The 13769-nt window shown below is 38.5% G+C and overlaps 1 protein-coding gene across 3 annotated transcripts in view; it reads right to left on the minus strand.

Moving 5' to 3' along the window:
• The window catches only part of ksr2 (kinase suppressor of ras 2), a 103591-nt gene that overhangs the window by 24607 nt on the left and 65215 nt on the right, over positions 1–13769 (minus strand). For 2 of the 3 annotated variants that reach the window (XM_079687773.1, XM_079687772.1), the window contains exons 7-15: positions 9838–9907; positions 8567–8650; positions 8195–8280; positions 8035–8088; positions 6891–6911; positions 6507–6616; positions 4405–4573; positions 3367–3408; positions 1063–1132 (exon numbers count right to left, since the gene is read on the minus strand). In XM_079687773.1, coding sequence (XP_079543899.1) covers positions 1063–1132; positions 3367–3408; positions 4405–4573; positions 6507–6616; positions 6891–6911; positions 8035–8088; positions 8195–8280; positions 8567–8650; positions 9838–9907 — 706 coding nt within the window. The remainder of the gene's footprint in view (positions 1–1062; positions 1133–3366; positions 3409–4404; positions 4574–6506; positions 6617–6890; positions 6912–8034; positions 8089–8194; positions 8281–8566; positions 8651–9837; positions 9908–13769) is intronic. The other variant, XM_079687774.1, reaches the window with a different exon arrangement.

The raw sequence follows: 13769 nt of genomic DNA on the forward strand, positions 1-13769 counted from the left end.
GAATATACAATCATCTATCTCACATCATATTGTTCATGGTTAGGAATATTGTTCTTGACGTCAGATCGCATGACTCTTATAGCGGCCATATTAGCTCCCAACAAACAAAAAATGTTTTGATTACATTTTTCCTGTTGCAAATGAGAAAAACCTACCTCATTCTACTACAATTGCTATTTTTCTCTTCTGTCATGTCTTTTTCATGTGTAGCATAATGGACTAGAACCAACTGAATTCTTCGGTAACCCTTTGTTGCTTACTGACACTAAGTGATCCTTGAAAAACCCCAGTCTTTTCCAACGCTATAGAGCCTCCTGTTATGTATGCATTACATTACCTTTTGTACTTTATTTTCTGCTATAAATATTTCCGGGCTTTTATTTACATATTTTTATTTCAAAGCTGACAGCTGCTTAAAGAATGTAGCATGAAGACGCCAAAAATATATTTTGTATCTAAATACATCACTAGCCTGGGGTTAAGCATCATTTAAAACAATAGCCATCATCTGTCTAGGACCTCTTCAAGTGGATGTTCATAAAATAAAACAAATGACATTATTTACTATTGATTAATCCATTACAATCATAAGTACAGTCCATATTTCATCAAAATTGACCATCTGCCTATAGTTGGGGGGTAATTTCGCCCTGTTTCTAAGATAGATTGAGATTCTGATCCAGTTAGCATCGGGGTCGAAAGGCATCTCATCACTCCTCCTCCTTCTCCGGTTGTTTTCCCGTGACCAGTGGCTTCCTCAAAGAGCTAGTGAAAATCCAGTTGGCATCCCAAGTGTAGCGTGAACGAAAGGATGTGCTGACATTCAGAGTATTCGTCATGTAGGCTCCCGCATTGAAATTGTCACCCAAATATCTGTGCTCCAATAAGTTTGACCTGGCCTCTGACCAGCGGACACGGAGACGAGGAGACAAAGGAGCGTGTAGATGAAAGGAAGATAACTGAGAAGTACTTATGATGAATATCATAAGTACTTTCTTCATTTCTTCCAAGGTAGACATGTGGTTTTGATGAATAACGTGTTATAATGTATGATCTGCTCACCCTGGTTCAGACAGTACGGGGTGCAGGATGACCTGTGGTGCTCTGCTTGGAGGAGCTTCTGGAGCAACATCTGGGGAAATTAGAGTAACATACTGTATATCAAACAAACAGGTTAGAACAAAGCGATGCATTTTTTTGTTGAATAACGAGACACCTTTCGAAAGTATTTGAACAGTTGATGTCCCAACTGAAGTTATGGGAGCACAATGAAACACACCGCTACTAAATATAAAATGATGTAATAATTTATTTCCTCAATGTTTTAATGGCGTTTTTATTAAACCACTAGCAACTGCCATATAGATTAAAGCAACTAAGTAGTGAACCACATTTAGAAAGTGAGACTGTTTGTATTCAATTAGGGTTGTGAAAAAAGTCAAAAATACTTTATTGATATTTTACTAAGACTTTACTGAGTGCAACTGCTTAGTTCATTTTTCTTTTTTAAAGGAAGTGAATGAATTCAGTTATAGGTGAGGTGTATGTACCTCCATCTTAAAATAGATAAGTCTGCATTAAAAGGGGTTCCGGCTTAATAGCAATTGATACATTTAAAAGTTTCACTCCCAGGAAACATATTTTAGAGCAACAGACATTTGACTTTGATTCAAATGCCCACATTGCCACATTTCCACAAACTGTATGTCCAAGTTTTTCGAGGCCTGTGTAAACCCAGATTCTCCTTATTTAAAAAAAAAAAACGTGTTAACATGGTAAAAACATGATCAAATCCTATCTTTTCCCTGGGGTGAAAGCAGCAAAGAAAAGTCAATTCCCACACATTGTTTGAAGATTTCAATTAGAGAACACCAAAATCATATCATGATACATTGGGAATATATTTTGCATTTATGGCAATTCATCACTGAAGCAATTTCAAATCACTTAGTGCTGACAGTTTGCTGGAATTCAACACGTTTTGTTTCTTTTCTTTGCACCTGGTGTGCAGTTTGCAGCAGAGAAAAGGTTAGCTGCACAAAGGAATGCTCACATTCTCCTAACCCTTTTGTATTGGAGTCAGACGTTCTAGACATAATTTGTATGGAAATATCAATAAGCTTAGAAAAGTCTTCACAGTGGGAATACAATCCTGAGAAATACAATATATATGTGTCGAAATGTGATATCCCTTCAGAGTATGCGTCTTCAAAGCATGTAGAAAGATTTGTATTTAATTTGATCACCATGAAAGCATGTAGAGCATACTGTGTGTCATCTCTTCAGAGAAAGAAAGAGCAGGTTACCTTCTGTTAGCTTTATCATGGAAGCATTCATTTTGAACATGTTGTCCTACATGTTCAAAATGAATGCTTCCATGATAGTGAGGTCAGATTTGATGTGGCATCTACCTTTTAAAGACATGCCATGCTTTCAGCCCGTGTTGGCACAGTGTGAGCCACCAAAAAAACATTCCCTTTGTGGCACGGTGCATTAGTAGCTGGCATGTGACCTCAAATTGAGAAGGATGTGGTTTTGTTTTCCGTGTGATGCCTGCATGGATTTTTTCATGGATTTACTCCAAAGACCAGCAAGCCAGAAGGATTGGAGGCTCTATGTCCAATGGTGTGATTCTTTGCCAGCCGCTGTGTTTGTGGCCCTTGCGACAGACTGACTGAAGGGTATTCCTTCTTTCCACCAAAAATGTACGTTGGAATATGCTCAAGCGACACTTAGATTTAGCGCTTGTGTAAATATGATGGATGAATACATGAATTACCCCTGGGAGGCTTTTTGTCATTGTGTTTTTCATTTTCTTATCAAAACAAAAGAGCCTGCATTTACAGTAAATTGAATAGGACTTGAATATAGCTACACTTACAGCGTAATGGTTTTTAGATTGACGGGACTAACAGTAAGTGGTAGTGTTCGACTGTGTTGTTATGCAGCTCATAAAGGTAGCTGCTGTGATTTAGATGAAAACAGACAGTGTGGCTACAATAATAAGATCCAGGGTGCTGTATATTCATTTGTTTCCAAAAACCCTGTCTCGCCAGATCTCAATTACACCTCGTTCTATTCCTCACACCACTCCAGGTTGTCTGGGCTATAATAGGCTGCCAAATGAGCAACGACTGTGTGGTCCCAGTGTGGGCAAAGGAAAAGAGTCAGGGCATTGACAAGTCATTAGGAGACCCAAATGAGACAAGCAACGAGTAGGTGTAGGGGACGACAGTCTTAAAGCAGGCCATGTTGACGAGATGAAAATCAGCACCAACATCAAAGGAGTCCTCCTCCTCCATACTCTTCCTGGGCTGCTTCTAGGGTATTATGGGTAGGGGCAATGAACAATTACGAGGTACTTACCGGGAAAGATGAACTGTTGTTTGTACTTGAAATAACTGGAGCCTGCGGAAAGAAAACAAAAGGAGAGCTGGAGTGATGTGGATTTACAAATCTTACAAGGTTGATTGTTGATTCAGTATTTACACAATTAGTCCATATGCAGATAATAAATCAAGGTGTTGCTAGAATTTTAACATATGTGTCGCTCAAATATTAATTTATGATTACTAACCCTTTTAACTCTTGTCTTTTATAATCAGTTTTTTCTTCCTTTATTGACAGGCTTTAAGCAAAGTAACTACATGTATACAGCACAATATCGTAATTTTGAGATACATTTGGCAACCTAAACTTTTATTGGTTTACATGTAAGTGGTATGTTTACATGATTGGTTTCATGAAAATTAAGCACGTTTACTTTTTTAGCAACGCAACCAACATGATTTTGTTGAAGGCAATGTCAATCTGTTGGTCATCTTTGTCCAGAACGTAATATCTCAACAATGATTGGATGGATGTTATTAGATTTGAATCAGATGGTCATGGTTCTGTGACAGTGTATCTTACTGACTTTGGCAACCCCCTTTCTTCTAGAAGTACCATAAGTTGGACCTTTTTGGTTTTAGGTGAAAAGCATTATCAATTGGTAGATGAATTGTGGGGAATGTGGTGTACACACTAATCTTTACCACAAAAATGAATAATATGTAAACAAATAAAGACTTATGGTGCCCAGCTTGACTTTCTATATTGCGCTTTAATAGGTCAAAATGTATTCTTTTCTTTCCTTTGCTTTTTATTAGCGACAAACCACGTAAGTACTCAAATTATTAAGTAAAAGTAGCAATTCTCAATTAGAAGTCAAAGTCAAGCATTCAGCATTTAACTTTAGTCTATTATCTAATAGTTTCAACCACAAATCTGCTAAATTACATAAATCACATTTCTATCAGCTTCAGAACTGATAGAGGGGGAAATTGGTGTGCATTGTTTCATGTATTGTTTCCCATGTAAAATATTTGAATATCTCTGTATTTATAGGTACTCTGATTGTGATACCTGTCAAGTTGAACTGTTTCTGTTGCCGTGCCGACTGTGGGGAGGGATGCAGGGGCGAGGGGGGCGTGGCACTGCTGGGCAGAGGCGGAGCCGGGGAGGACGGGGTGGAGGAGGTGGTGGAGGACGGGTTACTGCTGGAGTCTGGCTGATACGGGATAGGGATGTGATCCTGGAAGAGATAGGAAAGAGAAACGTGGTTATTTCTCGCACATTTTTGTCTGCTTAATACAAAGTGCTTGCGCTCAACTTTATTATACATACCACACGTTTCTAGATTGATTTTCCTCCTTCCAGGCAGCACTTGGCTTTCATTAATATCAGTACAATATAAAAATCAACTTGCATAGACGTGCAATTGGCCCAGACAGAGGTAATCCATCACAATGAGCAATATGCTGCCTTTACTTTTCTGACAAAGACATCTTACCATTGTGTATAAAACAGGAAGCCTTTGTTTAAAACTCCCTTCAGTGGTGCATTCAATGATCCTCCAACATAGCCACGAATTAAGTTTGCTAACACTCAATCAGTTCTTCAGCTGAAGATGTAACTTGTGAATAAGTCTATTCGTCACCAAAGACATTTTATGAATACAAACACTGTCTGGACTCCACCCAAATTATATTTAAAAAAAATGGGTCAATAATAACTTCATAATGGATTCTAATAAGCCAAATCAGGTTTTTGTGCCACTTTTTACAACAATCAATAGCATTATTAGTTGTATTTAACACACCTGTCGGGATTGTACCGGCTGATGAAAAAGCACTTTATTTATTACATAGTCTGAACATTCAAACCAAAAGAAAACATCAACGTTTTTTGCTGTTGTCAAATGTACAAACAACTCTTTCGTCCAGCAGCCCACCCTAAAATCTCAGCCAGAAGGGCATCCTTGAATTTTAGAGGTTTTAAAATGACTCTAGCTTGCAATGGAATGACAGAATGACTGCTAAAAAAATGTTTACCATTTGATTATATTTTATTTTTCTTAAAGGTGGGGTCGGTAATTTTGGAGAAACCAGCTCGAGTGCGCTAGAATTAGAAAATATACAGCCAGAAAAAATCTGCCACTTCCTTACAGAGCCCCTCCTCCAAAACCTACGAACACGCACATGACCAATGAGGGCACGAGATAAGTTTGTGCACAGATGGAAGGCTGACAGGCAGGTAGGCCATCCAGTTATTTTAGCCAGGCCGGCTCAGATGATTGGTCTTGCTTTTTACAGTATTACGGGTTCCGCAGATGACATTTTTTTATGGATTTGTTGTCAAAGCACTTAAGATATTCATTGCTATCGGGATGTTAAGAGCATTCCATGGAATATAACAAAAAGTGTATCTCGAGCCGGTTTCTCAAACTTACATACCCTACCTTTAAGCTTCCACTCTCTGGAAGTTTATTTCATCGCCCAAAGAATTAAAAGAAAATGAATTGATGCCTTTATTTAGGGTATTTGTTGAAAAAATAGTTTGAAATGATGTTTACTAAATTACATTTGAAAATAATGAGCTAAGACAGGAAGTGATGAATAATTTGACAAAGTTAGAAAAGGGCGTATTAACATATTTCCGGCTGCGTCCATCTCATTCATAAGACAAACAGTAGTAGTACGCTGTGAGGACCAATTCAGAGAGTACAGGGGACTGGCAATACCCTTAAATTAGAGTTTTTAAAAAACAAATTCAAAGCAAGATAAATGTAAAACATTATATACTGTATATATATATATATATATATCCAAGAAAATAGCAACCACACGCATAAGACCGATCTCTGTTTGCAAAGTTATTTACACATGATTTGTTTATCCTTTACCAGCAAGTTAAAGGTGAACGTTATGCATTCAAATGTCTTATTTCCAAACTCATACATCGGGATCACAACAGTTCCATCATCTTGGTACCACCATGGAAACCTTGTATTATTGCACAAAACAAATCCATCTGTTTAAACATCAATAATGCTCAAGATATTTTGGTACGGTTTCATGATCCCCTGAGAAAGACACTCTTTCCCAGCCCCCCAAAAATGGAAGACATGTGATATGTAGGACAGGTTCAGCTGAAAATTCGAACACACAGTTTATTTTTACACTTACCTTGTTGATTTTGTTGGTTTTGGGGAGCGTCTGACTGATGTGCAGGTCTGTGTACCTGAGCGGGTTGTTGATGTCACATGGCACTGATTCAGTCCGTACCAGACGAGCTACTGCCGAAAAGAAGCACAGAAAACAATGAAACACTGTGGGAGGCTGAAACAAAACAATAGTAGCCTAATAGCTTCAGGAACATTTGAAAAGAAAATCGTAATTAGGCCATGCTTCAATTATAAAATGCCTTTTCTTGAACACCATCCAATTGTTATCGCATACAGACACTTTGTTAGGAAGAAAAAAGGTTTCCTAGAGGAAATTGAGTCATTGGGAAACTGTCACTTTCTCTTACTACAGAAGAATAGATTAAGTGTAATTACTGTTCCTTACCTTGAGTTGTTCCTTGTTGATCTTATTTGGAAGAGAAAAGAATGGGGGGGGGGGGGGGGGGAGGGGCAGAAAAGGACAAAAGAATCTCAATTCTGATAGCAATTAATGGAATTTGTTTCAGTGCTGTCTGTATCAGTATAGGCAGTGCATGACACAGTCACATTACTCAAACCTAAGTGGCTTAATTAATAAGATAACCTTTTATCTGTGAAAGCCAGCAAAGACTCTTTCATGTTTTAAATGGGGACTTGACTGAAATAAATGGTCTTTTCAGTAGCTTTAAGGTCCAAAGCAAACATATGATTAACGATGAAGGCAGAATACATGTACTCTTTTAATATCCACAAAACAGCAACACATTTTAAAGCCACATTGAAAGAACTGAAATATTGACTTTGATTATCTGTATTATGTCGACATATTTCACATGAGTTCAGTTGAAACCAATAACATTGAGTTTAAACAGGTTTAAATACAGTTATGTGACATTTGTTGACATAATTCACTCAATTAAAGTCCACGTTAGAGTTTTTTCTGGTTTAGTACGGCCAGTGCCCACCTATATACATATTTGTTGAAAAGGTCAGTGTTGGGCAAGTCTGTTGAGTGTGTTCATAAACATGTGTTAGCTAAATTACGATGGAAAGACAGGGGTGGAGTTTTGGTTCATGCTCTGCAGCCAATCTTAATCAAACTGAAAAGAAGCTGACTTCCAAAAAGATCAAAGTAACACAGTGGGATATTATAGGTGGGGTAGGTAAGTTTGAGAAACCGGCTCGAGATACACTTTTTGTTATATTCCATCCGGCCCGGCTAAAATAACTGGATGGCCTACCTGCCTGTCAGCCTTCCATCTGTGCACAAACTTATCTCGTGCCCTCATTGGTCATGTGCACATTCATGTGTGTTAGAGGAGGGGCTCTGTAAGGAAGTGACAGATTTTTTCCGGCTGTGTATTTTCAAATTCTAGCGCACTCGAGCTGGTTTCTCCAAAATTACCTACCCCACCTTTAATAACTCAAATTTCATTACTGACTTTTAAATCAAAAAAATCATCAACATTTGGCCACAGGATAGCTCAGTTGTAAGAACTGGTGTCCTAAGTAAGCAGGTACAAGCACACTGAAATAGGCAATATCTTCACCTCTATCTCCCCCTGTCAACCCTGCATCTCCGATAAACACCTGGCTTAGGAAGACTGAGAAAAAATCTTGGTTAACAGTGGCAAATAAAAAATGATCTGAGAAGGTTATCACCATTAATTTGGAGGAAATTGTGTGTGGAGCAAATATTAAAATAAAAACCTTTGAGGGATTCTCGTCCTCCTCGTTGTATGATCAATAAATGGCAAGGTGGGGCTTCTTTGGTGCATTTGTTGTGGCACTTCAGCCTGCATGCATACACAAGAAGGACAGGGCATTCTATTAGTGTTGGTCATGTTGTTCATAGTTTAGTTTATTTAAACAACTTGTGCAAATTGGGTGCATTATCATGAAACAACAAATATGAATTTATTCAACTGAGATCAAAACAAAAAGGTTCATAAACACGTTTCACCTTCAAAAAACAATCAACCAAAAAAAACCACATCAACACTAATTTCATAAATCCCAGATATGATTATCTGTAATGAGGCTCAAATCACTACTATTGTTTGAATAAAACTAAGTACTTACTTGCAGTTTTTACATTTCAGTCCAAACAACATTCCCTTTCCACATACTATGCATGTCTGGGACATCCAATACTTGGTTGAAAACCTACAAGCAAAAGAAAAGAGTGAGATAGACAATTTAAGGAACATCAGGACATGTGGATTAACGTGAGAAAACACGGCTTCTGACCTTTAAGCCTTTCATAACATTCTCTCATTCTGACGGAACACATTACCTGCGTAACCTTCCTGAGAGGATAACAAATTGCCAGAAGAAAGTAGTTTTGCTTCTACTTGAGTGTTTACCTTCTTAGCTCCCTCACCTGCTGATTTCATTTTGGGCCCCCCATTTCATTTTCATCTTTCGGTAACCCTGTGTGAATTAACATCTCAGGCAGTCACTCTGCTGCGCGGGGCCTAGGCCATGGGGTTTACATCAATGCAACAACCAGTCTGAGAGATGGGAGCGAAGGAAAATAGCATCGCTAAAGGTTCCAACACACTTACTTCTCAAACAAACAAATCCACAAAGTGCTCCGCAGTTTCGACCAATTCCCTGCACAGACCATCCGAGTGGTACGAGCACGTATGTGGCTATTGGCTGTATTTACTGATGTGACGGCTGGATGTAAGCAGTGCTGCTGGCTGGCTAATGGCTGGTGAGTAATGTAGTTTGACAGAAACCAAATCTCTTTATTAGGCCCGTCTTCGCCTCAATTGAGTAGCACAACTCAATCCAACCCCCTCTGATTTTTTAGTAGACTCCGCTGTCAGATATGAACGATGAAGTGACATTAAGGGCCGATTTTGCATAAAGAAGTATTCATTCAGCACATTGGATACCCCTAAGCCAAAGTAGTGCATTGTGTAGCGAAGACGCAAATGCACTTATCGCAACAGGTTAACAATACGATCAAGTTGTAAATATGCAAATCGGCACGTCTAGTAGATGCTGGATGGAGTAATTGCTTTTCTCTTAAAACCAGCATTAATATTCAAATAACGGCTTCATAAATTACATTTGCTCTCAGTTTGCCTGGGATGAGGTTCTCGTTCCATATCTATGACTTTCAGCTGGCAAAACACCCACGTTCTGGAGGTGGCTAATGCGGTATTGTTTTACTTTTTAGATCACTAGCGTTCGGAGTCAAGCAGGGGTAGAGAAAAAGAGAGGGACGGATGAGAATTGAGAGTTATGCAAGGGGGCCATCTTTTTTTAAATTGGACTGACATTCTATTACAGATGAACAAGTACAAAAACACACTCACACACACTCTTTCCTTTAGACCTACCTGTGTTTTATTGAGTTTCCCAAATCTCTTCGTGGAATCTGTGGGGACCAGCGAGGCACTGAGAGAGTGTCTGGAGCGGAAGAAATAAGAGAAAGGAAAGGTCGTTATGTTATTATTTTTGTCCAATGTTAATATTGACTGAATATTCTTCAAAATTGACAACATTTCTAGTATCAAACAACATTTTCTAGCAACAAAGGGACTTTCTGGTGTCAAACTTAATCAGCTGTTTCAATATCATTCTCACAGTTAGTCATGACTCACTATCAACTCATCACTGTAAACGAGCCTTTGTCCTTATTGTCAAGAACGCACATGGACTGTTGGATAGGTATTGTAATGGATGGATGGACATCAATAATAATATAATCAGTGCATTATAAAGACAACACAGCTTCCAGCATGAGCTGACAACACCATACAGGTATCTCATTTGTACCTGTATTGCATTGTGAGAGATTCTAGCCTCAAAAGGTTTCCACTACAAAACATTACGCTTGGTCCATTAGTACTGACAATGACTGAGCAGCCCAATACATTTGTGCGCAACCTCTTAATACAGGGACAGAATGGCAGCCTACACAGCGTGGCCTGTGAAGGCGGCTGGAGGTGGTGGATGTGCATTGAGATGATAGGGCGCTCTAATGATGTGCCAGGTCAAAAAGAGCCCAGGATATAACGTAATGTGCATCATGCAGGATCAAAAATAATACCTCATATAGGGCTTTATAGGCCTATTTAGGTTATATTCCGTCACACTATTTACAATCTAGAGATAAATGCAGTCATCCTCAAAATAAAATGGAAAAGGAAGAGGTATCTATACAAAAATTCACAAAACCAACTGATACAAAATGTTTCTTTGTACAGTATAATGAGAATAGTATACCCTATACCACAGTACATCTTGAAAAGTAGCGTAAAACTAACACTTTGTAACATTATGCACACCTATAATAGAATATTTGCAGGTAAACAGAAAAAAAAAAAGAGAAGAGAGCATGACGAGACAAATCAGGAGTTATGGCGCAAAAAGAGAATCTGTTAAATGTAACCAGAGAATAGCTTCATTACATAAACCGGCCCAACTATGTGGTATTTATTCATTACGGAACAAACAATCACCCTTTAGTACATTATTATGTAATTATTACAGAAATGCATGTTCCTTATTATTATGACTGTTCCAACAATGCAGAATTAGTCCTCCCTAAGAACCGTATGTGTAAAGTCAGCACCCTTTCCCTTTAAGGTAAATTACATGTGCATTTCTTATATTTTAAGATTAAAAAGGTTTTACATAGATGGATAACCATGCACCAACTCCATGAGATTCATTAGCGTCCACGTCAAATGTCCAATCCCTTCTTCTTGGCTGAGTCACAGATGTGTAATAATTGATTGATATTCTGGTTACCTTGGTGCGGTCTTTTAGATGAGTAGTATGTCACTTTTAAGCTGAAAAGGAATGACAGGAAGATTGGAGTATAGGAGACTTTTGATTTTTTTACATGGGCAGACGGCGGAGATGAACAATAGATTAAATCAGGAAATTGTGCGGAAAAAAGCGACCAAGAAGCCCCTTCCTCAATGCTTCAAACTCCTAATTCCTTGAAATGGATGAGTGGGCTGAGGTGTGCATTGAGATCGATCTCCATATGAAAGGACAGAAGAAGATTCACTTCAGTCAGGCCGATAGGATGAAGAGTTCCAAACTCATTTCAGCTCGATATGCAACAATATCGCCCAAAAGAGGGAATCATCTATGAATTTGAGAACGTCTTTTTCAATCATCATATTCATAGGCTCTTTATTATATATTTTTTTATTTGAAAGTAAACAGAAAAGACAGGCAGATTCACAGTTGAGATGCTAATGTTCCTCCGAGAATTGTCTTGGAAACGTGTCGATTCGAGTCTTTGAAAATCGTTTCAGAGACAGATTTCCTCAGGAGGCGGAAGAACTCTCACCAGTTGAATTGATTCAAAGTCCAAAGAAAGGTATCCAATCATAAACTCAACTTGCCGATCAAGAAGCATCGTTTTTATAAGTTAAAGTTCATGGCCTCTATGGTTTAGATACTTGGCTGATTTCCTGCAGTGTATTTTGCAGCTACACACTAGTGGTTACACTACAGTAGAACGAAAAGCACTTTTTAAAATCATTTTTGAGCTGGTAAGGGTCTCAATCAATCCTATTAATTGATAACAAGGCCACAAGTCATTGGCAGTGCTAATCTCATGGCCCCGGTGCCGTATAGCATTTCCTTGTTCCTGAAGAACACCCTTCCTCCCTTTCCTCCCCCAGCCTCTCCAGAGGCCCAGTGTCTTCTCTCCGCACTCCGATGCATCGCTCAATTACACTCAATCAACCTGATAACTCAATACAGAGGGGAAACTGACATCATCTGCTTCTTGTCGGCCTTGTTGGCGACTGGCAGATGATTTGACTTGTCAGCTGCGTGGTCAGGGCTGTTTATCATCGTGCGTGTTTGCTGTTGATGTCGCTGTCTGTCTTCAGTGCCACTCATTCATGATCCTATCATCTCTCACAGAACGGGGGAGTGTAGTTTAATGTCAGTAAGTGTTCATGACAACAAAATCAACAGAACCATAAACGGTTGAGATATAACAGAAACCTTCAGATGTATTTTTTATGTGTAGATTTTGGGCTTGGAAGAATTGCCCTCATTTAAATGTTTGTTATATGTGTTATGTCCGTCCTTTAGAGGTAAAGTAGTGTTTAGTTGCAGTGGTAGAGTCCACCAGTCACGTGCTAAACTCAGATTGCGTAACTGTAAAAACAGTGCATTTATGTAAGTCAATTATAATCGACGCACTATTGACTGTTATGTACAGGGTATTGCATATTGGCAAAACAAAGGCCAGAGTGTGAGCAATATCCAATGAGACAAGATAAAATGCAACTGCAATAAAACCTTTGATTCAGCAATCAGAGATACAACAATAACAGTCAAGTAATGTGAACCAAAGCCAAAGTTGAAGCAAAAACACTGGAAAGAACATGGAGGAATAGCCCAATGCAGGCAATAAGAAAAGTGAGGTAAGAGCTTTTTACATGATACATAACATTTCAATTAAGTTAGCTGTATTTAGGTGGATTTTTCTTTTCTTTTATTGGGCTAAATTTACGGTCTTGGTTTAAGGATTAACATATATTTTTTAGTTTTTAATGTTTTATGTCCATCCCTTAAAATCTAGTAGTGTTTTCAATGTTCCTGTTCCTGCGCAGAATCCAGATTGTTTAAAAATGTTGCACATCTAAAGTTAAATGCATTATAAACGCAATCATTCAACTATGAAACAAACAACACAAATGTCATTTTGGATTTACATTTTTTGCAAAAGACTTGAGGAAAAAGAGCAGCCAAAGCAACTTTGTACATAAAAAGATGCACACGACTTTTCCAACTTCTCCACAAGATAAACAACCTTTACTCTTGCTTTGTAGAATTCTGCTTGTGGCATGCGCAGCAGGAAATCCCAATGCAGGTGCAATTATTTTGACTGACATCTCTATTAAAACCATTTGAGAAAAACCAGGTAGTCTTCTGATGAATTGCTGACAGCTGCTCAAGGAGTGTTTGCAGGAGCACTAAGACCCACTTCCTGCAACCATGGTAACCACATGTGTTTCCAAATCAAACACAACTGAAATATCAAGTAGTACAACTTTTACATCTCGGGATCCTGTTGATGTGTGTTTTTGGTTAATAAATCTAATGAAAAAAGTCTAATTTTCAAACTATTCAAAAAAAGATTCATCATCTTTACCAACATGGAGTTCAAGTGTTTTCCAGTGTGTGTGTGTGTGTGTGTGTGTGTGTGTGTGTGTGTGTGTGTGTGTGTGTGTGTGTGTGTGTGTGTGTGTGTGTGTGTGTGTGTGTGTGTGTGTGTGTGTGTGAGTGCGTG

Source organism: Notothenia rossii (genome assembly GCF_949606895.1).
Source record: "Notothenia rossii genome assembly, chromosome: 6".
In the NCBI taxonomy this organism is placed as follows: domain Eukaryota; kingdom Metazoa; phylum Chordata; class Actinopteri; order Perciformes; family Nototheniidae; genus Notothenia; species Notothenia rossii.